Source organism: Mus caroli, chromosome 13, assembly GCF_900094665.2.
Source record: "Mus caroli chromosome 13, CAROLI_EIJ_v1.1, whole genome shotgun sequence".
In the NCBI taxonomy this organism is placed as follows: Eukaryota; Metazoa; Chordata; class Mammalia; order Rodentia; family Muridae; genus Mus; species Mus caroli.
Genome location: NC_034582.1, coordinates 106,116,943 through 106,142,292, shown reverse-complemented (window position 1 = coordinate 106,142,292; position 25,350 = coordinate 106,116,943). Strand labels below are relative to the sequence as shown.

Sequence of the window (25,350 nt, the reverse complement as noted above, 5' to 3'; positions counted from 1 at the left end):
CCCAGTGCCTTCTTCCAGGCGAGGCTCAGGGATGTCAATCAAGTCCATGTGTTTGCAGATGGTTGGCCAGTGTGGGAAGAAAAAAGATCCCAGCAATCACAGCTTCCTTCTCTCAGAAGTCTGTAACCTGAGGCTGGTCCTACCTCCTTGTACTGTAAATAATAACACCCTGACTTTCTAGATTGCAAAGCAGGTGTCTTCCATCAGAGAGAGCACAGCTCACTCTAGATTTTCTGTTTGTTTCTTCAGATTCTGTCTGCTCCATCCCCATGTTGCTTCAGTCAGGTTCTCAGGACCAAAGTCAGGACATGGCACATGCCCCTTCTGTAACACCCTCCTGTGGCTTCCCCATGATGCACTGCTAAGCCATAGCCACAGTAGTGAGAATGTAACTGAGCCACAGTTCACTGCTTTTGGTTTTGGCTTTTGACTCATTTAATAAACTTTATCACCAACAGCCAAATAATGTCACAAAAACTGTATAGTAGAAGTAGACTTCCATTGTCTTCTTTCCAGAAGAGGAGGAGATTCTCATTTTAAATGATATTTCATGGTATTTACGGATGCTCAGTAGAAGAGTTCTTGTGGAAGGCCCTGGGATTTGAATTCCAGTACTATTTGGACATAGGGTCTCACTGTGTAGCCTTGGCTGGCCTGCAACTTGTTATGTAGACTAGGCTGGCCTCAAACGCACAGAGCTCCTTCAGTGCTAAGGCTAAAGCTGTGCGCCATCATGCATGGCTTCTCTGTTTATATCTGCTTTGAGTTTGTATCACAGTCATTTATCCCAGGGACACACTGGAACATAATCTAGAGGGGGACTTCCCAGTGTTACGAGGATAAACTAAAGCTTGCACTTAAGCTAAATGTTCCTAGTGCAGTCCAGACATTACAGTGAAGTCCCCAGAGTTTTAATTCAATCTGTCACACTTAAAGAGAGGAACCCAGGTCCCTCTTTAGACAAGTCTTATTAATATACGTAGTCTACAGCTTTAGCTTTGATTGATATTTGTCTTCCAGTTGCAATTCATAGGGAAAGTTTGTTTCCTCTCTTGCTACCTCTGAGAACACACTGTAAAAAACAGACAAAGCATTGAGGAAACAAGCTAATAACCATGTTCTCTCACAGGCTTGCTTGTAGTGTCCAGAATCCTGAGTAGGGCACACACAGGGGCCTGAGAAGCTGGACTCGGTTAGGCATGGATTTGCTGCCTGACAGACGTCCTGATCCTTACAGGCCTAGTGAGCTGGTGTGCTGCCTTCCTCAAGTCAGTCTCTTCTCTAAAGCCAGGGAATTTGGTTTACCTACCTCTAAAAACATGTCACTGCATCCTTAGCATATGTCCTTTACGGCCGTTAATGGGAGGTGGGGGGGGGGGTGTTAATTAAACCTTTTCTGTAACTGCCAGTCATGTTCTTGTGCTTTGCAACTTGTCAAATGTTTTATTCCTCCTGGTTGGATTCACAAGAAACTCACGAGTTCCTTTTTTGTGCAGGCAGCATAATCCGTTGTATGAGGCGTCTGGAAGAACTGCTTCGACAAATGTGTCAAGCAGCAAAAGCCATTGGGAACACAGAGCTGGAGAACAAATTTGCCGAAGGTCAGTGTCGACTTTATGAGCCTTGATGATTCGGAATGTAGGCAGATCTTAAGACTTGGCCTTTTGACATAACTTACAATCGGGACATTTTAAGAGATCTTTAGCTGGAGTATCATGGAGCGTCCTCTAATAGTGTATACATTAAAAGTGGAATGTTTATATGGGACATTTTTAGGGTTTTGTTTTATATATTACAGATTCCCAATTACATATATTTATTGACTACTTACTATGTGTCCAGCATTGTTCTAAAAACTGTAAGAGTGAATATAAGTGCAATTGGTAGAGCTTCTCTTGTAATGTGAGGGAGGTGTCGGTCGATGGTCATTTAGTCTGCAAGGAAAGGAAAGAGACGACACAGAGATGACGTTTAAGGCTTTTTCCTATGCCCGGAATGTTTGAGCAACATGAGACTAGTGTGGTTGGAACACAGTGAGCATGAGAGAGAGATGGGAGAGAAACAAACTGGCCAAGTCTGTAGAGTAGCAGGAGGATGCAGGGAGACAGGTAAGGAAGAATGGTAAAGTGTAAAGAGGAGGTGGGGAGCATGCTATTTATAGATAGCTCTCATCTCCACTCGTGTCCTGGGCCAAACAAGATCGACGATAGTCAGTCCGTGCTGGTGAATTCTACCTAAGTATTTTACCATCTTTCATCCCACACTGAGTGGTTAGACTCTGTTGATAGAGGCAGCCATGTAAATTGTTTCCATGTCTTCTAATATGAAAATAACTGCTTGATCTGGGTCATCTACTTCTGACAACTTAGGTCCTTCTCTAATATCACTTTTATTAGCCTTAGCCACTCACCCAAGCGTTAACACAGTGTAGCTGGCAGTCTCTCGGGTTGTTCAGGTGGCTCTGCACTCTTTTAAGATAACAAGCTTTTATATTCAAGGTGGCTCTCTTACCAGTTTAGTCAGGACTGAGCCATAAAACCATGGTTTGAGAAAGTTATAATGCTTTATGGTCTTGAAAGCTTAAACATTCTTTTCTTTTCCCTTAGGAATTACCAAAATCAAGAGGGATATTGTATTTGCTGCCAGCCTCTACTTATAGAGCTCAACGTTATCCACCACCTGTCTAATTGCAGCTGACTACAAACGCTTCCAAGTGTTAAGTGGTTCTCCCAACTCGAGAGAGTGGTTCACAAGCATTTTATTATATTTAAGTCAACATCATTCTGAGAAGGCATGTAACATACACATTTGTACATAGCGTCTTTCAATAAAAAATGTACAGGTGGGACAGTGTTTTAGTGAAAGGCTTCATTTTCTTTAATTGAACTGTTACTCATTGTGTTAGAAGTAACTATATACACACATAAAGTGGGCATCCAAGAGGTATAGCAGCAGTCCTTTAAAGAATGGTCTGTACAGCAGGAAGTAATATGCATCTTCCTGCCTTTAGCCTCCAGCTGTCTCCTTTGAAGCGGGCCAGCACCCCTGTACCCTTCAGGGCTCGTGATTGGTTGAGTAGTTCCGTGAACTGGCGGTTTCATGTAGAGTCGTGTGTGGGTCCTCTTCCTTTCTCTCTTTGTAAGAATGTGTGTCCTTGAAGAAGTCGGATACATACAAAGCCTAGACAAAAAGGGCAGGATATTAGTGGTACGATTTGCACAAGTTTAAAATCATATACAATATTTCATGAACCGATTAGAAATGTAAGAAAATAGCCGGGTAGGAAGGATGGTTGTAGTGGTGCCTTTAATCACAGCCCTGGAGAGAGAGCTCCAGGCCAACCAGGGCTACGGTAAATCACTGTCTCAAAATCAAAATGCTTTGTAAATAGCTTCATTCAACCAACACTTACAAATAATTCATTAAGTAAATTAATTCTCAATTCATGAAGAAAGGAAATTATTTTTTACAACCATAGGCTTTAGCAATAAAAACACCAAGAATTTTGCAACGCTGACAAAGGATTGCTCAGTTTTCGCCTGTCTGACCTGTCCTTTATTAACATTCAAATCAGAATTAGTGAGCCACAGTCTCTGCCCTGTCTGGTATCTTTCTGGGCTTTCCCCAAATGCTCATCAGCAGGCGGCCTCGGGGCTGCTGCTCTGATACTTACAACCAGTATAGCGACAGCAGCTCCCTGAATGAGTCCAACTGTGACGTCACTCCAGTGGTGTTTGTAGTCAGACACTCGAGAAAGGCCCACATATATGGAAAAAGCTATGAGCCCAAACTGGAGCATGGGTCGTAAGAGTCTTGCCCAGTCTCCCTTCATCCTGGCTTGAAGATAAAGCTAACAGAAAAAAGGGGTGGAAGAGAGAATACTTGATTTAAGAAGCCAGTTTGAAAACTTGACTATCACCCAGCACACTTGAAATGAAATAAAACTTTAGGCAACACCCCCTGTCCCTAATAGCATTGCCCCAGTGACTTGCATTTAGACAAATGTACTACCTATTTAGCTAGTCCATGCCCTTCCAATTATAAAGCAGGGTTTCACTGTTTGACTAGAGAGGATTTCAAGGCGGTCCTTCCCTGTGGTCTGTGTTATAGATACAGCATCTATAGTGCTGCCATTTGTTCCCAGACTTGGAATAAACTGCTAGAAGTCAGACAAGGGTTTGCCCATGCCCTAGGCCTGTTTCCTACCTTGCATATCTAAGGGTTGGACTGTTTGCTTAGCTCACTAGTTTACCCAGGAGCTCTGCTATCTTCAAACAACAGCAGCCCAGACCGAGTCAATGATCTATGTAAATATAATACTCTGCCCAAGTAAGTAGTGTGGGTTATAGTGCACTCAGGGGCCAGGAAAGAGCTCTGCCCTTCCCCTAACTCTGTTGCCCTCTTCCATACTGAGTACCTCCCTTCCCACTGTCTCTGGCACATAAATACCTGAAAATTTTGATGTAGAAGGAAATCTTCAGTGAATCTATTACCATTTTAAAAAGCAAAACAACCATGCTGCTTTTAGTTATTTTCTCATAGGTATAATCCTTGCACTTGGGAGAATGGAAAGTTCCAGGCTATCTAGGACACAAGACCATGTGTCATGCCTCCCCACAAACACCCTGCCACCCCTAAAAATAAAAATGTAATTATCAACGTTAAAAAACCTTCAGGCTAGGAGGGATAATGTGCTGACTAGTTCATATCAACAAGCTAAAGTTGGAGAGGAGGGAGCCTTAATTGAGACAGCTCCATAAGAGTGGAGCCCTTGCTCCATAATTAATTTCCTTAATTAGGGATCCATGAGGGAAGACAGAGCCTATTGAGGGTGGTGCCATCCCTGAGCAGGTGGTCCCGGGTTCTATAAGAACAGGCTGAGCAAGCCAGGAAGGAGCATTCTTGCATGGCCTCTGCATCAGCTCCTGCTGTGCTGGAGTTGAGTTCCTGTCGTGACCTCTTTGGATGATGAACTGTGGCACAGAAGCATAAGCCAAATAAACCCTTTCCTTGCCAAGCAATAGGGACCCTAAGGCAGTTTGTAAAATGCTTGCTTTGGAAGTATGAGGACAGCAGTGGGATTCCTAGCATTCATATAAAGAGGGCACGTACTGATTTACATGGGTCCTTGGCCAGCCAGTCTAGCCTTATTGATGGACTCCTGGCTCAGAAGGGGAGGGTGACACCAGAAGTTGTCCTCTGGCCTCTGCATGCACAAGGGCACTTACATAGAAATAATTACGTATACAGAAATCTGTCCAATCATTTATGAACGGCTGGAATACTGTTTAAAACTATTTACAAGGCATAGCAAGAGCATGGTGTGAACATGCAGTTATAAGGTGATTAGCCAGGTTATATGCTACTGGCTCTCTATAGAGCCTCTTTTCCCTAACCCCCACTTTGTTTGTTTGATTTTGTTTTTTGTTTTTTTCTGTATAGCCCTGGCTGCTCTGAAACTCACTTTGTAGACCAGGCTGGCCTTGAACTCAGAAATCCGCCTGCTCCCGAGTGCTGGGATTAAAGGCGTGCACCACCACCGCCCAGCCTAACCCCCACTTTTTAAAAAGAATTTCATCTCAAACATTATTTCCATCTCAATCATGAAGTTCATTTTAAAGTTAAGTTTCTGGGCCAGAGAGATGGCTCAGCAGTTAAGAACACTGCTGCTTTTCCAGAGGTCCTGAGTTCAATTTCCAGCAACCACATGGTGGCTCACAACCATCTGTAATGGGATCTGATGCCCTCTTCTGGTGTGTCTGAGACAGCTACAGTGTACTCATATACATAAAATAAATAAATCTTTAAAGAAAAAATAGAGATAAGTTTCTAGACTACATCTGAAGCCATCTGGGTCCTGTGAACAAAAATTCAGCTGTACGCAACAGGGCTTTTCCTTTTTCAGATGCTAGAGATATCTAAGAATTACAGATATTTGCAAATAAAGACATTCTGGGGAGGGTTTTATCTATATCTGCCAGTAGGGCGGGCACACAACACCTCTGAATGGAGTTAGGATGGTTCATCTTGATAAATCCGGCATGAGGGGTACCCGAGATGGGGCCGGAAGAAACATTTCCTGTTTAATACTGCAAAATCCCTCTAGCAATATTTTCCTTCCAAAGAAAGAAGCCTGTGGCATGTTAATTTTTTGCAAAATGTTATTCCCCAGTTCGCGAGGGAAAGAACACTGACTATGGACCAGCTGTCAGTCAGGTCCAGCACACCCTGGGCTGTCCACTCCATAGCCAGTTCCTTTTCTCACTCTTCCATCCACACAGGTATTTCCCTTTACAGAGACATGGCCTCGACCCAGAAATCACTTCGCTGGGTTGGGGCTGAGGTGTCTATGTCTCTTGGTTATGGTTCTACATTAGTAACTTTAATAGTCACAGTAATCATTATAAAAGGAACACCAGAACCTGGCATTCTGTTGTCCCTGTCCTCACAGGGACACTCTAGAAATAGAATTCCCAGGAGGTGGTTCAGAATGAAAGAGACTAAAAAAATTAAACCAACCAAACAAAAAACACTTTACTGCACTGGACATTCCCCCCTCCCTGAATTTTCATCTACATACAAAGCTCAGATGCCAGCCAAGCTCAAAGTCTCACACGGAAACTGCCACGAGGCCATTCTCTTTCCTTCCCCATCCAGCTCAGTGCTTCTCAGCCTTCCTAATGCTAAGACCCAGTAATACAGTTCCCCATGTAGTGGTGACCTCCAACCATAAGATCCCAGCAAGTGAAGTCGTGCAGTAAACCCAGCCACGTTTTAGAAACCAGGTAAGAAGGGACTGGCCTTAGCAATGAACCAGGATCCTCTAGAAACGCCACAGGGCAGTGACCTTTGTGAAAGCGCTCCAGGTTCTGGCTTTGTGTCTTAAGAAAGTTGTGAACCTTTCTGCTCACTACAGGGCCCAGTGTTCACTGAGCTGGAGGAAGGGAGGAAACAAGCTCCTCTTGGTTTATCTGAGACATCACAGATTGTGCAGGCAGCTTCTTACTCCTTGGGAGTGGACCTGACTGACCAGTGCTTACACCTGGAGAAGTGGTGGACTAACCTGGTGAATTTCCCTGCACCAAAAGTTCAGGTGATTCCAAACCCATGCTGACAGTCCACCACCAGGACTGCTGGCCTTTAAACACTTGAGACAATTTGGGGATTCCCCCATGCTGGTATCACCAAGGACTGTGCCCTCGCATCCTGACAACCATAGAGGCAGGAGTGGATGGGAGGTATGGCCTTGGCAGGATAATTAGGTCATGGAGGCAGGGCCTTCCCTAATGGGACCCAGGAGTTCCCATACTATTCGCATTACAAGTGTGCAGCCAGTTGGTCCTCCTAGAACCTGACTCACACAGGTCTGTCAAAAGCACATTGCTGCTCATAAGTTGTCTGGTCTGTGGTATAGATTATAGCACCTAAGCACCTATCCTAAGCTAGGGTATAGCCAGTCCACACTACAGTTTCTGAAATTATATTTCGTTTCCATTAAATGACACAATACCACATCTGGAAACAGACTGTTGCGCAATGCAGCTGGTTTCTTTCTGTTTTGCCTAATGGCTGCCGTTAATAGTGTTATGTCTCAGGTTCCCCCACTTACCATTTTAAACTGGAGTCAAGGGGTCAGTTATCTGGGGGCTGAGGATGTATATAGCTCAGTGGTACTTGACTGATGTGTGTATGCAGTAGGGGCTGGTATGATTTCTAACACTATAAAAGGAGGAAAGCTATTTTTAGAATGGAAAGATAAAAATGTTTAAAGTCTAAATATTTGACCTTTTACTGAAAAATCCCCAAGGCTAGAGCAACACTAACAGCCTACTCAACACAAATACACAGAACAAGCTATAGAGGTTGATTCGCCTACATTTGAGAATGAATCTGGCCAGGAGAAGAGTATAAAGCAGGCATTTGGTCAGGCTTCTCTTGGCATCTCTGCCATTCATGGAGACCCTAATTTACATTCCTCTTTGAGCCATGAATTCATCACCTGCTCAGTGCTTCTCCCCAGTTTTAAAAAATCTTCAAGAGACATAATGCTAAGTGGTCCAGGGCCAGTGCTCAGTGACCACCACCACCAGGCTCAAGGAAGGCACCAGGAAGGATCAGATAGGCGGAGCCCTGTACCTGGGAGGGATGAGTAGGCAGGGGCCTGTACCTGGGAGGGGTGAGTAGGCAGGGGTCTGTATCTGGGAGGGGTGAGTAGGCAGGGGTCTGTATCTGGGAGGGGTGAGATAGGCGGGGAGCCTGTACCTGGGAGGGCAAGGCTAGTTATACACTTTTGTGGCAGGAAGGAAAGGTGTAACGGATTTTGTTACAAGCCATGATGAAACCTCAATAGAATAGATCCACAAAAAAACAAAAACAACAACAAAGCCACCGATACACTTCTCAATATCCTCTAGAGGCTACTCTGACAGTCACGCAAATCTGCGATCTTTGGAGCCAATCAAATTCAAAGATAGTCGCAAAGCAAGGGCAAAGCAGCTCTGCCCTGAGTCCCCTCCAGCGCTGGGACTGAGCTCAGGACTGGGCTGCCTGCCAGGGCGCAACAATAGTCAAAGGACAGGCTCGAGGAGAAAGGTTAACTAGAAATTAATTTCTAAGTGTCAGGAGTCTTCAGACTTAAAATAACTGTATCTCCACCCAAACCTGGGGCTGACCTATAATGCCAAAATGTCCAAAGAAACAAGGTGAGTCGGTACCTCAGGAATGTGGGAGAGGGCAGGCTGTGTTCTATATAAAGAGGAAAGCCAGGAGCTGCTGTTTGTGCAGGGCTCAACTCAAAGCCCGGCCTCTATACTAATCAAGTAAACATCTCTACTGTGCCAAGACCATGAACCGTCAGGATTTCTCCAGAAATGACTTGGTTTATAAGGAACCTATCTAGACTTTTCTTTTTTTTTAAGATTTGTTTTATTTATATGAGTACACTGTAGCTGTCTTCACACACACCAGAAGAGGGCATCAGATCCCATTACAGATGGTTGTGAGCCACCATGTGGTTGCTGGGAATTGAACTCAGGACCTTTGGAAGAGCAGTCAGTGCTCTTACCCGATGAGCCATCTCTATTTCTATGTTAAGTGCACATGTGAGGTTAAGAATGTGGATACATATATTCATATACCATATTGAGGCCAAAGTCTATGTTAGTTGTCTTCCCCTCTTGCGTTCCACTTGTCTGTTTTATTTCTTGTGTGGGTGTTTTGTCTCCATGTATGCCTGTGTACCATGTGCATGCCTGGTGCCCTTGCAGGCCTTAATGGGATGTTGAGTCTCCTGGGCCTAGAGTTCCAAACAGTTTGAGCCACTATTTAGGTGACGGGAATCAAACCCTGTCAGGGAATCTGCAAAGCTTAGACCTTAGCAGCCCCTACCAAGGCCTCTGCCTCTAAAGCAGTGGTCACTCCATATTTTTCCTACATTGAAATTACAAGAAAGAGTTAAAAGTATAAAATACAAAGCATTAATAGTAACCCAGACAGATCCTTAGGTTCATCTGAAGGACAGAGACACTGATGCTCAGATCAGGAGAACGCCACAGACCCAAGTAGGTCTAGGCCCAGCACTTCAAAAGCCAATCCGAGCAGCTCGCAGAGTGCTTTGGATAAAGCCCTACGGGTGTTAGCGCCTTGCCCAGCCCAGCCCTCCATGTCCTTGTGAGAACACAGAACATGGGCTGGCTCCTTGGAACAAGTGCTAAGTTTCCCTAATAAGACAGAGAGAGAATGTTAGAGTGGTGCGTGCTCTTCACTACTCTGGAATGCATCCCGCCTCCCGCGGCAGAGCTATACCAAGGCTTGGCTCAGAAGGAAGCTCTAGATACTGCTGAGTCTGGTGGACCCTGTTGCTTCCTCACCAAATTCCATTACTGTAAGAGGAAAGCCTCACAATTTTCAGAATGTTGGATCCAAAAATTGCCTAGTAACGGCTTGAAGTTGTAGCCCTGAATGTTATATGACATCTGCAGCTTTTATACTGGTTTTCTTTTTAAAGTAAACATTTACAGTTGATTATAAATTCTGAGGTCAAATTCACTTTTATGCATCCACTCAACATCACTCTTCATAGACTGCCTTCCAAAGCTGACACTATCCTGGAACTCACACTCTTCCCAGTGCTAGGTCACATTTGTCACTGTGCCCAACCACAATGGATTTTTTTCTAACTAATTTTTTTAAAATACTAATGTTGTGACCAAACGGGCGAAAAAAAAAAAAAAGAATCTACAAATTTACATGCATTACAACTATGTAAAAATTTATTTACAAAGAAAATTAACGCAGGACCATCAAGATGCCTCAGCAGGTAAGAGCACTTGCCACCAAGCCTACTAACCTGACCTCAATTCCATGACCCGCATGGAGGAAGGGGACAATACTTACAAGCTGTCCTCTGGCTTCCAGAAGTACACACACACCAGTAAGTAGATATAATAATAAAAAGAACTTTTTAAAAGATAAAAAGACAAAAAAAAATTTAGCTGATCTCTGCGAGCAAAGGTCTCCCTCCAAATGCTGGGAACACACCACAGAGGGATGTGTAATATTTCATAAGTAACTAGGTAAGTACAAGAAGAATGTGATAAAATATAAAAACTGACCTTTAAAGACGTCTAGAATGTGTACTATCCTTGTCTTACGTCCTTAGCTCTGGCTTAGTGAGCAGTGTGGTGTGTATCTTTTCTGACTCTCCAAGCCATCTTGGAACATGGCACGTGCCAACCCACAGGCTGGCCTGGGACCGTGCAAAGTCTTTGGGAAGTGTTTCCGAAAATGAAAAGAGGACACACGAAAATGAAAAGAGGACACACGCGCTCCGACAGTAGCCACGACTGCCTGCCCTTCCGTCATCGAGTGTCTCCTCACAAGACAGGGAGGAGGAGGAGAGCCACAAAACTGCACTGCACCTCCAAGTGTCAGCACACAGGGACAGATCAGCTCCTGCACAGGAGCAAAATCCCTGCCTGTTTCGTTCTGCTACAAGCAACAGCAGGGACGGAACCGCCTAGCCAGCCCTTGTCGCTGTGCCCCGCCCCCCACCCCCCCACCCCCCGCAGACCGGAAGTACTTACTGCGACAAACAGCATGCAGTACATAGAGAATGAAGAGTGTCCGGAGTAGAAGGACAACCTAGGAGAAGAGGAGAGCGACGTTAGCTTTTCCTCCTAGAAGCTGAGCCTCCCGCCCTTTCCTCCCTGTTTCTTTTCGGTGCTCCTAATCAACCCACCTGTTCACCCTTGGCAAGAGTTCTACCCCTGAGCCACACCCCAGTGCTAGACTGTTCTTGGCCTGAAAAATCTCCTTGGCTCCAGAAATCAAAAGTAGAAAGAGATGGAAAAGGAAATAATCACCGGAAAGACATACTAAAGAAAACCTCAAAAGCGACATCATTGTTGAGTTAGGAGGCTCAGTGTGAATGCCACGGGGGCTGGAGAGATGGCTCAGCGGTTAAGAACGCTTGCTAGTCTCTCAGAGGGCCCAGGTTCAATTCCCAGCACCCACAGGTAAGGCTCATAAACATGTGTAAATGCATTTCCAAGTCACCTGACATCTTCCTCCCGCCTCTGTGGGTACCAGGCAGGAGCATGGTGCATATACATGTGTGCAGACAAAATACCCACACACAAAATAGAAAAAGTGTATTTTTAAAAAAAGATTACAAGTCACCATAAATGTGAAGATGTGATCAATCTCAATGAAAATTCTATCAAATGAGACACAGACACACACAAACCTACAACAGACAAGGAAAGCTTTAGCATGAAGAACAAAGGGACCTCATTTGAAGACATACACAACTTTATAAAGTTGTGGCATGATACTGCAGAGAGGACACACAGATTAATGAATGGACACCACCCAACAGCAGACCCACATTATAGAGTTACTTTACTTTCAACAAACGGGCTAGTAACATTTAAAATTAAAAGAAGGACTTGTCAATAAGGCTGAAAACACTGGGTAGTCTATGGGAAAAGAAAAATACTTTCCTTACATTATACACAAAAGTAAATTCAAATGTTGGACACGCTAAACTTAAAAATAGATTTATAAAGCACAGGAGGGAACAGACTCATTGAGATCCAAAACTACAAATTATGAAAGCAAAAGATAAACTGGGTTTCCTGGAAACTTTGCAGCGGCTGGGAAGATGGCTCCCTTAGAGCAGTGCTCTTCACTCAAGCGTGAGGACTGAGTCCCGTTCTCCCGCACTGGGGAGGCTGAGACCAGCGGATCTCTGGGGCTCAGGGTTAGGGTTAGGGTTAGGGTTAGGGTTAGGGTTAGTGGGCCGGTGAGTCTCACCTCAGCACACTCCACAGAGACACTGGCTCAAAAACCACAGTGCAGAGTAACTGAACACACACGATGCTGACCTCTGGCCTCCATGTGCACACACGCAAACATCACACGGAACAAGAGAGGTCTTTAAATTTCTATACTTCAAGGAGTAAAGTATCGGTAAGAAGTAAAAACCAAGCAACCGATGTGGAGAAAACAAATGTTAAAACGTGTCACCCAAAGGGCATTTATTAGAGTAAGTAACTCTTACAACTCAGTAGAACGTGGAACCCATTTCTTTAGAAGGGTAAGAGTGGAGCAGAGATTCCCAGATGGCAGGACACAGAGGACAAAGGCGCACACAGATACCCTGCAGCCCTGCAGCCCAGCTAACACAGGGAAAACTAGTAAGGAGGATGGCTAGGACCCGACTAGGGACAACTCTCCCGGTCCAGAAGAATGCAAAGGGACCCCTGGTGGCTTCCCACAACTGTAGCATGCCTCGCACTTCCCCTCGAACTTCCACTCCTAGGTACTCATTCCCATAAAATACATGTCTATCACACGCACGCAGGTGTTTACAGCAGCTTCTAGCCTATCCTATTTTTATCTTTTGAGACAGGGTCTCACTGTGAAGCCCTGCCTGGCCTAGAACTCACTCTGTAGACCAGCTGGCTTCAACTCAGGGATCCCCCTGCCTCTGCCTCCCAAGAGCTGGGATTAAAGGGGTGCGCCACCACCGTCCCCGGCTAAAGCTGCATTTTTTTTAGGGTCCCAAGTTAGAAACAACCTAAATATAAATCAACATTCAGACGACGGGATTAACAATCTGTAATAATCTCCTAGAAACATGAGACTGACATGTTAGTAAGAGAAGGTAGATACAGCAGCGTTCTCACCGAATGATCTCACACAGTGTCCTAGAAAACATGGGATAGTAAGGACTGTAGGGACAGAAAGGTGACTCCAGGGCTGCTGAAGGGTGTGGACTGACACAGGCGCATATGCAAACCTAACGCAATGGAAATATTCAAACCTGTGATGTAGGATGGACAGATTTCATGCCCAGCCTGTTAGCTTACAGTTCTGTTGATTTCAGTACAGTATCAAAGCCACACTGGCTGAGCCGAAGCACTGCCCACTGAGCCACATCTCAGCCCTTGAACCAGCATCTTTAAAAAAAAGTTTACTAACCTTCAAGTAAGTGGTCCACAGCCATCTTATATTCTCATACATAATAATAAAACGTTTCAATAAAATTCTCCTAAATGGAGCCTCATGACTACACAGTAGACTAAGGATCGAGAATCGGGGTGATGGGTGGTTCAGGGCTCCACTCACACCTTGACGGTTTACGTTCTCATTCATTCCTCTGCTTGTACTCGCTTCTCCTTTCAAAGTGGTAGCCAGCTCCTCTTCCAGTCGCCCAAGCCTCGTAGCCAAGGGGTTACTACTCAAAGTAACAGGAGCACCAGAGATGACACACTCACCTGCCTTCCTTGACTTTCTCTTCATTCCCCTGACATATGTAGTCCTCGATATAACCATCACTGCAGTTGATTTTTGACCAGTCTGGGTCACAGATAGCCAAGAAGTGCGGCCGCAAACTGCCTATAGTATACTTAGCGATGTCAGTCAAGGACTGACTAGCTGAGACTCCGAACAAAAAGGCTCCGACGGCTTTGTAAATGGTGGCTATGTAGGGATTGCCGACAAAGGAGTTCGAATGTAAGACATTAAAGTAAACAGACAGAGATTCTCCAATACTCATCTGAAAAAGAGAGAAAAGCGGGTAGTTAAAACAGCAAGCAGGCACTTTAAACAAACAAACAAACAAAATATATATATAAATCAACTGCTAAGCTGTAAATGATCTTTTACCAACTTCCCCCTTTAAATCTGTCGATTTAGGATTCTGATTCTAGAGAAAGAAAAAGCACCAGGTTGGCTGCAGGCGCTGCCGGCACAATGGCTATGTGAAGCTTACAGGAACTAACAGTCCCTGGCTCTCTTCTTACATTCAGATAAATTGAGCTTCACCGATCCATCCCAAAAGACAACTGTGGCTTGCTCTAAGAACACAAACTCCCCAAAGAGAGTCCTCCTCATGTAACTATGGTTCAATTGGTCACCATCTTCCTCAAGCATTCCTTTGAGTCAAAGACATCCAACAAAGTAAAAGGAGTAAAGCCATTTTAGGGAGTAAAAAATACAGGATAGGGCTGGTGAGATGGCTCAGCGGTTAAGAGCACCGACTGCTCTCCTGAAGGTCCTGAGTTCAAATCCCAGCAACCACATGGTGGCTCACAACCACCCGTAATGAGATCTGACTCCCTCTTCTGGGGTGCCTGAAGACAGCTACAGTGTACTTACATATAATACATAAATAAATCTTTAAATAAATAATTAAAACAAAACAGGATAAAAGCATGGATCTATGTCTGAGGCCTAAGGGCAGTACTTCAACCACCAAGGTCTCCAAGTTCTGCTTCCCAGGAGGCTCAGGGAAAGCCAGACTCCTTCAAAGAGTCCTACTAAGAAACCAAACAATACCTGGGACTCCTCCCTCCCTAGGGGTGAGGGGGTGTGTGTCATTTCAGGTGACCCCTCCCCTATTTTTCAATGCTTTATAAAAATGGAGTTATATATAAAATATATATTAAAAAGTCTTCCCCAAAGCATGCTGTGGACTGCTACCTTGGTCAATCTCTCTCTCTCTCTCTCCTCTCTCTCTCTCTCTCTCTCTCTCTCTCTCTCTCCCCTCCCTCCTTTCCTCCCTCCCTCCCTGTGTGTGTGTGTGTGTGTGTGTGTGCGCACAACAACTTCACAGGTTTACCCACCACATGTAACATTGTGAATCCCAGCATTGACTGGTTATATAAGACAAGAGGACGCACTCTATGGGTCTGCAATCTACATACACACATAGGGAACAATAAGGAAGATGAGGGCTATACAGCCAAGCTTCCCTGGAGCCCTCTACTGTTTCTCTAGCTCACCTTCCAGTTTTACAAACATATCCCATCAGGGAAGAGCTGTATGCAGAGCCAGCCTTGCCATAGGTGAAACGATGGCTACCACTTAATGGAATCTCAAGGACTTGCTGCCAGCAATTCTTCCCTCGAGTCTGGCTCAATGGCTCCTGGAGCCCCTAGTCAGAGCCTTCAACTTTGCCAATGAGACTGAATTCTGTAAAGCAGAGTGATTTCTTAACTTTTCCACAGGAAGCTAAACAGGAGGTGTCGATAAACTAACTGAAAGACATCGCTGGGGTAAAGTCAAAATCACTTCAACATATTACACCACACAAAAATAGTCTCCATGTTAATGCATTCATGAAACCCCTTTCTGGAGACGGGGTCACAGGACAAGGGAACTGGACTTGGGTTCATCACACCTGCACTACTTTGCTAAGGGTCACTCTTTTTTTTTTCTTTGAGACAGGGTTTCTCTGTGTAGCCTTGGCTGTCCTGAACTCACTCTGCAGACCAGGCTGGCCTCGAACTCAGAAATCCGCCTGCCTCTGCCTCCCGAGTGCTGGGATTAAAGGCGTGCGCCAACACCGCCCGGTGCTAAGGGTCACTCTTACGAGCAACCACTGCCCTGTTTTAAAGATTATATTGCTTCTTTGGGTCACGAAGGGGACTTCTGCTAACTCTGGAAGGGCTGCGAGTGAGAAGAGTTCTCTAGCCCATTATAGAGTTCATCTTTGGTGTGGGAGGCAGACCTCGTGCATGAACATCATTTTAGCACAGGGATTTCCACACCTCAGAACGCTGGTCCAGAATGAGGCGTGCAGCTCCCGCCTCACACCCAGCACCAGCTGGAGGCACTCAAACTCTGCCCCCTGCCTCTGAGGGAGGAACCAGCTTTCTGATTTGCAGAGCACCAGCTGGCCTACACAAGTGGCATATATCAAGTAAGACGTGTCCGGGGTGGTGGTGTGGTTCCAAGGGTGGCTGGTACTTAGTTTTTAAAGTTACATGCTCTGCTCTTTAAGAGAAACAGCCAGAATAAACTCTAAATCAAGCTTTCTTTATTCCATCTGCATACGACAGTCATATTCTTCAACTCATTTAATACTTTGTCCTGCCCTTTGGTCTATTATCCCTTGGTCTTAATCTTTGGTCAAGTCTACAGCTAGCAAATCGTGGAATGAATCCTACAACTCAAAGTACGTCTCACGGCTCATTTACTGACAACAGTAAAGATACAATATTGTTAATGCACTGAAGACAACGTCTTGGAGACTGAAGCAGAATCCTTAGAAAGGTGACAATTTTCTACATCGCTGCTCATCCCCTCCCACCCCACCCCCATGGGCCTATGCTCACAGCATTCTCTTTTCAGCTCCTGTATGTCCCCACCAAAGACTATGCCACACAGCATCGGTACAGCGCTCTTCCATTCATTCGGGGCCTGCTAGCCCATATGTCTGAAATCGCTGGCACACCTCCATTGCACCTCTTCCAAGCAGCTCTCCTTGCTTCGACTCCTTTAGAGCCTCCCGAGTCTTTCTCCATAGCCAAGACTGAGTCACTGGAGTGAACAGACTTTCATTAACCCCGTTTACTGACACTGCTCCCTGACCGCTTCCTCTGCACTGAAATCTTCCCTTGTCTCTGGGTTTCTTATAGCCTTTATCACCAGTGCAGATACAGACAGATAGATCATCTGCAGGTCACGCCAAAGGTTTGTGCAAAGTCTGAATCAATACTGATTATAAATGATTTACCCCCACTTTCTAACTAAGTGAAAGTCAATATATACAACTCTGATTAAGGAGTGCCTCCTGAAAAAACCTGAGCTGATAAGTAAACTAGAATGACTTTAAAATAGTGCATGAAGCTGCTGTCCTAAGCAAAACTTGTTTATGCTGATGCTAATTAAAAAATAGGAGCTGATAGGAGTTTAATATGTGTTTACTTTGTAAAAGGGTACGTGCACAACGCACGTGTGTGTGTGTGTGTGTGTGTGTGTGTGTGTGTGTTAATGTACTTTCACTAAGTGACTAATGATGTTAGGTCTCAAATCCAGGACAAATGGCTGAGGTACCCATATAGCACATCGAAGGGGCACTGTCCACCAGCCTCTCATCATCGCCAGTACCCATCATAGAGACATCTTGTCTGAAATACCCCACCCCCTAGCTGAAACTCCTTATCCCAGGGACTGAGCTGGACCCCTTCCCCGCAGCTTCTCTTCCCTAAATAACCCAGCCATTTTGGCTACACTGGTCTCATACTCCCTGGTCTCCTCCTGGCCTCTTGGCTTCAGGATCCTGTCTCTTCCTCTTTTGCTCTCTTTCCTCTTTCCTCTCATGGTCTGATTCAGTCTGGACCATTCCAGGTGCCTCTGCCTTTGCTCTCCCTTAGATCAACAACACAGACCTCAACCACTCAGGGACAGGCATGTCCTCTTTTTATTCCATTTTGTCATTTAAATACAATATATTTTGATCATATTAACTCCTAACTCCTCCCAGGCTATTATTCCTTTGTATGTGTGTGCATGGTTTTGGCTTTGGGTTTTGTTTTGTTTTGTTTTGTTTTAATGAGCTACAGTCTCACTAAGTAGTCTACACTGATCTTGACCTTACAATCCTCCTGCATCAATCTGAGTTCTGGGCGTATAGACATGCACCACCTGGCTCAAGGAACAATGAAGACTTCACAGCTACTCAGGAGGCTGAGACAGAAAGAGTGCCTGAGCCCAGGAGTTGATGCCCCGGCTAGGGAACACACAGACCCTGACTCGAACAGATGACTTCCTACCAGAAACCATCGTGGGCTTGTTTCCTTTACTAGTAAAAGCTCAGTGTAGAGATCTAGACAGACTAACGGAATCCCTGAGTTCTTAAACCTCTGCCATGCTGTGGGACAATCACCTATATTATTGCACAATTCCCACCACTACCACCAGATTCCAGGAACAGTTCCAGGCAAGTGGCTAGGGCACGCCAGGCTCCAGGACAGCCCATGGAAATGCTAAGACTGAAAGAGCAGCGTCCTGCCTTTCAGAATCCCAGATTTTATGAAATACGCATTTATACAGTAAAAGGTTTCTCTTCATTAGTTACCATAATTTATGAATCAATTACTTTTCTTTACTAGTCAGATACTGTGATGATTTTAATGATATTTCCAAATTACTTAAATGTTAATTTAACATTAACTTTAAAGTTGACAAGGTAAAGTTGACAAAAAAAAATTAGCACAAAATATACATAGACCAATTTAGGCTCAAATTACATATTTTTACTCTTTTGACCTTATTTAAAATAGCTCCATAAAATAAGACTTCCATTAAAGTTTTTTTTAAATCCTGAGGGATATACATTCAATCATTAATAATAAACTACTATCCCAAGAGTAAAAAGGCGCATGTTCAAAAGTTATAAACTTGGAAAAGCAGGTTTGACTTACAACGATAATACAGAATGGAATGACTATGCCACCTAATAAGGCATAAGGTATGGTGTCTTCCTTGTAAGGGTACTTGATGGAGTCATCATTACAGAATATTCCTCGTTGGAAGGGGGTATGCCTTGAAGTAAGAATTGCAAAAGGCAATCCAGCTAGCAAAAGGGAATAAATAAAAATATCATTAAAAATTATCGAAACTGATCAGTGGCAACAACCATCCCGGAAGACTTTAGAGATGCGATTGCTTTGAACGTCAGTCAGAGCACATGTAAAAGGGAATGCAGAATGCATGCAGCGGAAGTTAGAAGGATCGCAGTGTAGGGTAAATGTGCTTTCTTCTACAGGAAACAAAGCTTCGAGACTCCGTCAGCCACTCTAACACAGGCATCCTCCAACCTTTGTTCCCGCCCAAATACAGCAATTGTGGGAAGTCGCTCCTCAAGTCTGTTTTAACTGCCAAGTTTCCAGCACTTTCTTAACCTTCTGTCACGGACTTTGTTTCTGAAGAAAACATTTTCACATTCCCCATTTTATACTTTTTAAAAAACGACAATATTTAGACAGGCCACAGTCACAGCTAGGTTATGACAGTGCCTAGATAAACTGTTCATTTGTTTCTTTCCATTACTCAGAGGACACTAGAGCAGTCTTGGAATGGACCCTGAAGTTGAATCAACTTTCTAAGACAGCCAGTGATGTCAAGCATAAAGCCTCCTAACATACACGTGCTGTGTCATTAATGTTTCCTGTGAAGGCTGTGCCCCACACTCATCCCTTAAAATGTTTAAACTTTGTCTAAATTTAAATTTCCAGAATTCAGCTCTTCATGTCATTAAATAGTTACATCTATTAGTTACAGCTTTCTGCTTTATAACTAGAGGTGTAGTTCTGCAGAAACCCTCAACATCCACTTCAAGATTGGCCCGAGTCTCAAGGCTCTCCCTTTGGTGTCTCGTTCTGCATGCAGTATCTCGCCCACTGCGCTAGCCTGTCCGAAGCAGCTTTCTCTCCATGAGGCTCCAGTCCCTGGCCCATGACTGAATGGCAACCAAATCTGCTACTGTTTATCACTGTATCAGTTCTGTCCAAAGTACAAGGGAAGAAAGGAGCAAATAACAACCACATTTCTTCCATTGCTCGCTCTTCTAGGTATCTTCTTCCCACCTTCATTTAGACACTGACTCATGAATCAAAGTACATTTCTTTATGTGAATCAATTAGCCAGTAATGGCTGCCAACTCTTGAAAAAAATCTTTAAAATGCTACAGGCCTCCCTAAAGCCTTGCTTGTGATAACTGTCGAGCTGGCTTTGCTGGCCTCCCCTTCTCACTGCATGCCTCTCACTGCCTCCAGACTCTTCCGATTCACAGCTTGCCTGCATAGGGTAATGGGATCGAATGCCCACGCCTTTGCTACACACGCTATAGAGCACAACTTCAGTACACTTACACGAACTTTCCACACTTATCAACACCTAATGTAGCAGTAGATTCACATGGCTGAGGCTCCAGTTGTTGTCCCACACAGTAACTGAACCCTTAACCTTCAACCAATTCCACTATTCCAACTGGATGGACACTAGCTCACATTTACAAAGAACTATTACTTCTATGGCTCACCTGATTTGTAAGAACTCTGCACACAGCACTATAGACTGCTATCCTCACAGCACATTTCTGAACTGGTTGTATTTTTTCACTAAGTACTGCTTCTTTCTGCACTAAGATGCTCAGCACAGAAGTTACACGCAGAGCACTGGCACTTGAATCTCTTTAGATTCTTTGTCTTTGGTATAAGGAAAAATTTGTATTGATAGTCTCAAATATAATGAAAAATATTCAGATACATATTCATTAACAATAAGGTTCTTCTCCACATTAAAAAAAATCATGTTAGAAATTACTCTTAAATTTACAGGAAAAAAAGTTTGTATTTCTCAAGATGGAGGAAAACATCTACAAGTGTGATAAATGGTCCATTTTAAAATACAGAATGTGTAAGTGGGTAAACACCAAATACGCTGTACACAAGACCCTTGGTGCTCTCAGGCTTACAAGGCTGAGTAAAACACAATACATAATCACCCCAGAGAAGAGCAGGAAAGGAAGGCTGGTGCACCCTTGTGTGTGCCTAGTCGCGAGCTGTTCAGAATGTGAGTCCCAGTAGGAGGGATGTAGGAGAAAAATCGTAATGGCTGGTTTCCATGGCTACAAAGCAGAAAGAGAATGCGCACCAGGGGCGCAATATGAAAAGCAACCACAGAGTAATGGCGGTCTTTCAAAGGATGAGCAAAGAAAACCCAGTGAGACCTCTCAGAAATACAAGGCTGAATCCATCGGGCGCTGGCCCACAAACAAAGAGGCCACGGATAAAGCACATTTACAGAGAAAGAAGGGACTAGCTTGACCCTTCCCAGTGCAGAATGGAAAAGGTAGCTTGGCTTCTTCCCCGGTGCCAGAAGGCCTCAATGGTCCCACTATCTCAGGCTGCTCAGTACCTTGTATCTGTTTCAACGAACAAGTTTTACTTAAGCTAATGAGAAAACAGTTTCTACTCCTTGCAAAAACCTTAATCTCACCATTCTTTCAACGGGGACAGCACAAAGGTTGCTTTTAGTTTTTTGGTTAACCTGTACAGTATGGGGAACACTTCCAACTCAAATCCCTGTTTGCATTTCTAATTATTTCCTTAGAACATTTCTATGTAACATCAAGGCATATAAACATTATCATTTTGACCAAATTATTTCTCCCAAAGTGTGGCCGTACAGCACTAACTTACTATAGCCACAGTGCACGAGTACGGGAAAACTGAGTCTTTGAAATAACAGCTGATGCTATCCTTGACATGTTTGACAGCCAAGACATGGATTGTTTTCCTTGCTGTCAGTTCAAATCAAACATCTTTTCACTCTTACCCGTAAAAGTGAATTTATTTTTAAAAAAAATCTCTTTTCATAATTTCTCAAATGACTACACATGCCAATATTTTTCTTAATACTTTAGTTGGGAAATCAATTTTAATTTCTCTCCTATTTTTAAAGATGTGTTTATTTTGTGTGTGGGAGGGTGTGTATGTGTGTGTGCTTCCTTATCTGTGTGTACATCTTGTGCATGCATATGCCCACAAAGGACAGAGAAGGCACCAGCTGCCCCTCAAATTGAAATTGCAGGTGGTTATGAGCCACCCAGTGTGGGTGCTGGGAACCCACCCCAATCCTCCGCCAGAGCAGCAAGTGCTCCTAACCACAGAGTCACCGCCACCGATTTCCTCGCTATTTCAAATAACCTTAAACTGTAACATGTATCACAAAATCCATCTATTGCAAATTTACCACGCCAGCAGTACAGTCTCACACTATTATTATACCTGGAAACATGCATGGGCTAGTGTGCACTTCAGTTCATACTCCTTGCCATAACCTAGAGCAACCACATACCTGCTTTTGGGCATATTTATTTATCTCATATGAGTTCATTGTTGCTGTCTTCAGACACACCAGAAGAGGGCACTGGGTTCCATTACAAATGGTTGTGAGCCACCATGTGGTTAATGGGAACTGAACTCAGGACCTAGCTCTGGAAGAGGAGTCAGTGCTCTTAACCACTGAGCCACCTCTCCAGTCCTCACATGGTATTTTCTATGTAGTTCATATTACATACTATAATGTCCTTCATGCTAATTTGTTTTGGGAGTGTGTTTTTCTTTTTATTGATATATTATCCTACTGTAGATGCAGAGAACATTTGGTTTAGCCATTCACCAGTTAATGGACATCTCAGCTGTGTCCAGTTTGGGGATAGTATGACGACATATTACTTTGAACATCCACATGCAAGTCTTTGTGTGGATGTATTTTCATTTCTAACTGGCAGACACCTACAAGTGGAAGCACTGCGTCCTGTGGGAAGTGCATGCTTAACTTTAGCTTCCAAATTATTTTCCAAAAAGCCTACAGCCCTTTACATTGCCATGTCCTGATTTTGAATACGCCCAATGGCCAATCACAATGAACCTTTTTAAAATTCAAGTTCTCTGAATAGTTAACTCATCCGTGATATAGAATAGCTTTCTGTTTCTAATAGTGAATATCTTTAATGATACAAAAGAAAATACAACATGTTAACTTTTAACTTATAAAATCTTCATAGAAAAAAAAATTTTCCCCATCTTCCACCAGAGATAGGAAAAGATAGCTAAAAATGTCAATGTCTTGAACTGCCTCTTGCACACATACTCGGGATCTTGGAACCATAAGAGGAATACTTAGCAACTGTTTCAGTTAGAAAGATTGAGCAAAACTGAGAAACTGGCTAAAAACTCTCTTACATGAAAAAAACTCAGCTGGGCAGTGGTGGCACACACCCATAATTCCAGCATTCAGGAGACAAAGGTGGTGAATCTCTGAGTTCAAAGCCAGCCTAGTCTCCTAGTCTTCAGAGTGAGTCCCAGGACAACAGGGCTACATAGAGAAACCCTGTCTCAGAAAAGAAAAAAAAAAAAAGCCACCAAACAAACAAACAAACAAATGCAAAAACCTCTTCCAATGTTAGGGAAATGCAAATGCCTCCAACAAGTTAATGTTTAAAGGTTATCAAAATAAAATCTCTATACACCCAGAGTCCATGCATAGATATTCTAGCCCTATTTTATACAGTATGACATTTTATGAATATAAAACATATCAAGTGCCAAAGAGAGAGTGCGGGGCAGTGGACGGCGGGGAATAAAGGAAATGGGAGAAAACCCGTGTCCAGTTCTGGTGCTCTGGACACGCGGACACAGGAGGACTGCCACATGCTTTCCATGTGGCCCCCGGTAGGTGTCTGGCTGTGTGATGGACCCCAGCTCGGTGGGTAGTGGACAAGAGGCAGTCCTAGGTACTAGGTTCTCAGTCTTTGGCATCTCATGCTAGATACCACGGAAGAGCTGAGAACAGAATGGGGGCCCTGGGGGCAGCTTGGCCAGTCCCGGGGCCAAAGGGAGGAGAGGGCAGGAGAGAGGGGATGCTGGATGATTTCCACGTGGGTGAGAGTCCTTGGTCCAGTCCGTGGCTGGAGCGTAGGAAGGCCTTCCAGTGGGAGGTTAGATGCAGCTCATTAGGGGAAAGCCTATCCATCGTTCAAGTATGGCAGGTCTTGATGGGCAGAGACAGTCTATGGTTTTAGAGCTTTATTGTAGAAAGGCAGCGAGAAAGAGAGAAGGTAGAAAGAGGGAGAGAGGCCTGGCATGGCCATGTGGGGGGTGGGGGAGAGAGAAGGACGGCTAGAGAGTAAGAAAGGTGAAAGCTTAAAGAGAGCACGGAGGGGCCAAGCAGCCCCTTTTATAGTGGGCTGGGCCATCAGGTAACTGTGGGGAGGAGCATACCTGGCTATAGTCAGGTAACTGTGGGGTGGAGTCCAGCCAGAATGCCAGGAGCTTGGGACATTGTCTGCGTGACTGATAGTCACACACCTCTCCTGTGGGGGCTGTGGGGACGGTAACTTCGATAGGAGCCAGGGGTCCAGGAGACATGACTGAACACCTTCCGTCCCATATAGGTGGAAATCAGCACCCATTGGGTCCCCTGGAGTTCAAGACCTATGCTGTACTGGAGACCAGGTTGCCTGTGCACAGCCCACTGCCCCACAAGAGAGTGGTTTCCAACTCCAGAGCCTACAGCAGCATGCAATTCAAGGGCACATTGCCTCAGAGCTAACCAACGCAAACACTGATGTCAAGGGCCCAGAGCTCTATTGAAGGTCAAGGAAAAGATCCACCTCAAAAGTCCACAAGATGAAGTGATCCCATTGGAAGGCCGCTGAGCAGCAGCAGATGGTTTCCACCAAGCAGAGAGGAGGTGGCCACCTGCAAAATGTTTCAAAATATTTCATAATCTCAATGTCTGCATGGGGGTGTATGAAGCCCAAAGAACCCACAGTAAAGGGAAGACTGTAGAATAATGGATCAATTGTTATTTCTGCCACCTGACCCTTCACCCTGGGCTTAGCAGACATGTGATAGATGAGTGTATTTAGTCTATGTCTTAGTTAGGGTTTCACTGCAGTGAAGAGACACCATGACCAAGGCAACTCATAAAGAGAAACTTTTCACTGGGACTGGCTTACAGTTTCATAGGTTCAGTCCATTACCATCATGGCAGAACGCATGGCAGCGTACAGGCAGACATGGTGCTGGAGAAGCTGATTTGAAGGCAACTAGAAGAGAGACTGGCTTCTGCAGGCAGCCAGGAGGCGGTTCTCTCCTCCACACTGGGGGAAGCTTAAGTATACGAATTCAAAGCCCACCCCAACCATGACACACATCCTCCAACAAGACCACACCTACTCCAAATAGTGTCACTCTGTGGGCCAAGCATACTCAAACCACCACACTCTACTCCCTCACCTCCACAGGCTTGTTCGAATATATGAGTCTGTGGAGGCCATACCTAGCCATAACATAGCAGATCACATACTTCCAGTATATCATGGCACAGAATACATTTCCGTACCAAAACTTCATAGTGAAGAAACTATTGGACAAATGGAAGACCAAAACCCAGCTGGGCAAACTCCAAACTCTGCATTTCCAACTCCTTTCGTCGTTGTTGACTGCAACACAATTCTTTTCCTTTGGCTGGTTCCACTCCTGG

At 44.4% G+C, this 25,350-nt stretch overlaps 2 protein-coding genes across 4 annotated transcripts in view; one reads left to right on the top strand and one right to left on the bottom strand.

The window, feature by feature from the left end:
- The window catches only part of Mtrex (Mtr4 exosome RNA helicase), a 56,635-nt gene extending 53,782 nt beyond the window's left edge, over window positions 1-2,853 (top strand). Inside the window, exons 26-27 of the mRNA XM_021179787.1 lie at window positions 1,497-1,601; window positions 2,607-2,853. Coding sequence (XP_021035446.1) covers window positions 1,497-1,601; window positions 2,607-2,659 — 158 coding nt within the window. The 3' untranslated portion in view covers window positions 2,660-2,853. The remainder of the gene's footprint in view (window positions 1-1,496; window positions 1,602-2,606) is intronic.
- Plpp1 (phospholipid phosphatase 1) overlaps window positions 2,743-25,350 on the bottom strand; it is a 66,104-nt gene continuing 43,496 nt past the window's right edge. For 2 of the 3 annotated variants that reach the window (XM_021179788.2, XM_021179790.2), the window contains exons 3-6: window positions 13,782-14,062; window positions 11,085-11,142; window positions 3,674-3,850; window positions 2,743-3,180 (exon numbers count right to left, since the gene is read on the bottom strand). In XM_021179788.2, the coding sequence (XP_021035447.1) occupies window positions 3,055-3,180; window positions 3,674-3,850; window positions 11,085-11,142; window positions 13,782-14,062 (642 nt within the window). In that variant the 3' untranslated portion in view covers window positions 2,743-3,054. Of the gene's footprint in view, window positions 3,181-3,673; window positions 3,851-11,084; window positions 11,143-13,781; window positions 14,063-18,716; window positions 18,869-25,350 lie in introns of all 3 variants that reach the window. The other variant, XM_021179789.2, reaches the window with a different exon arrangement.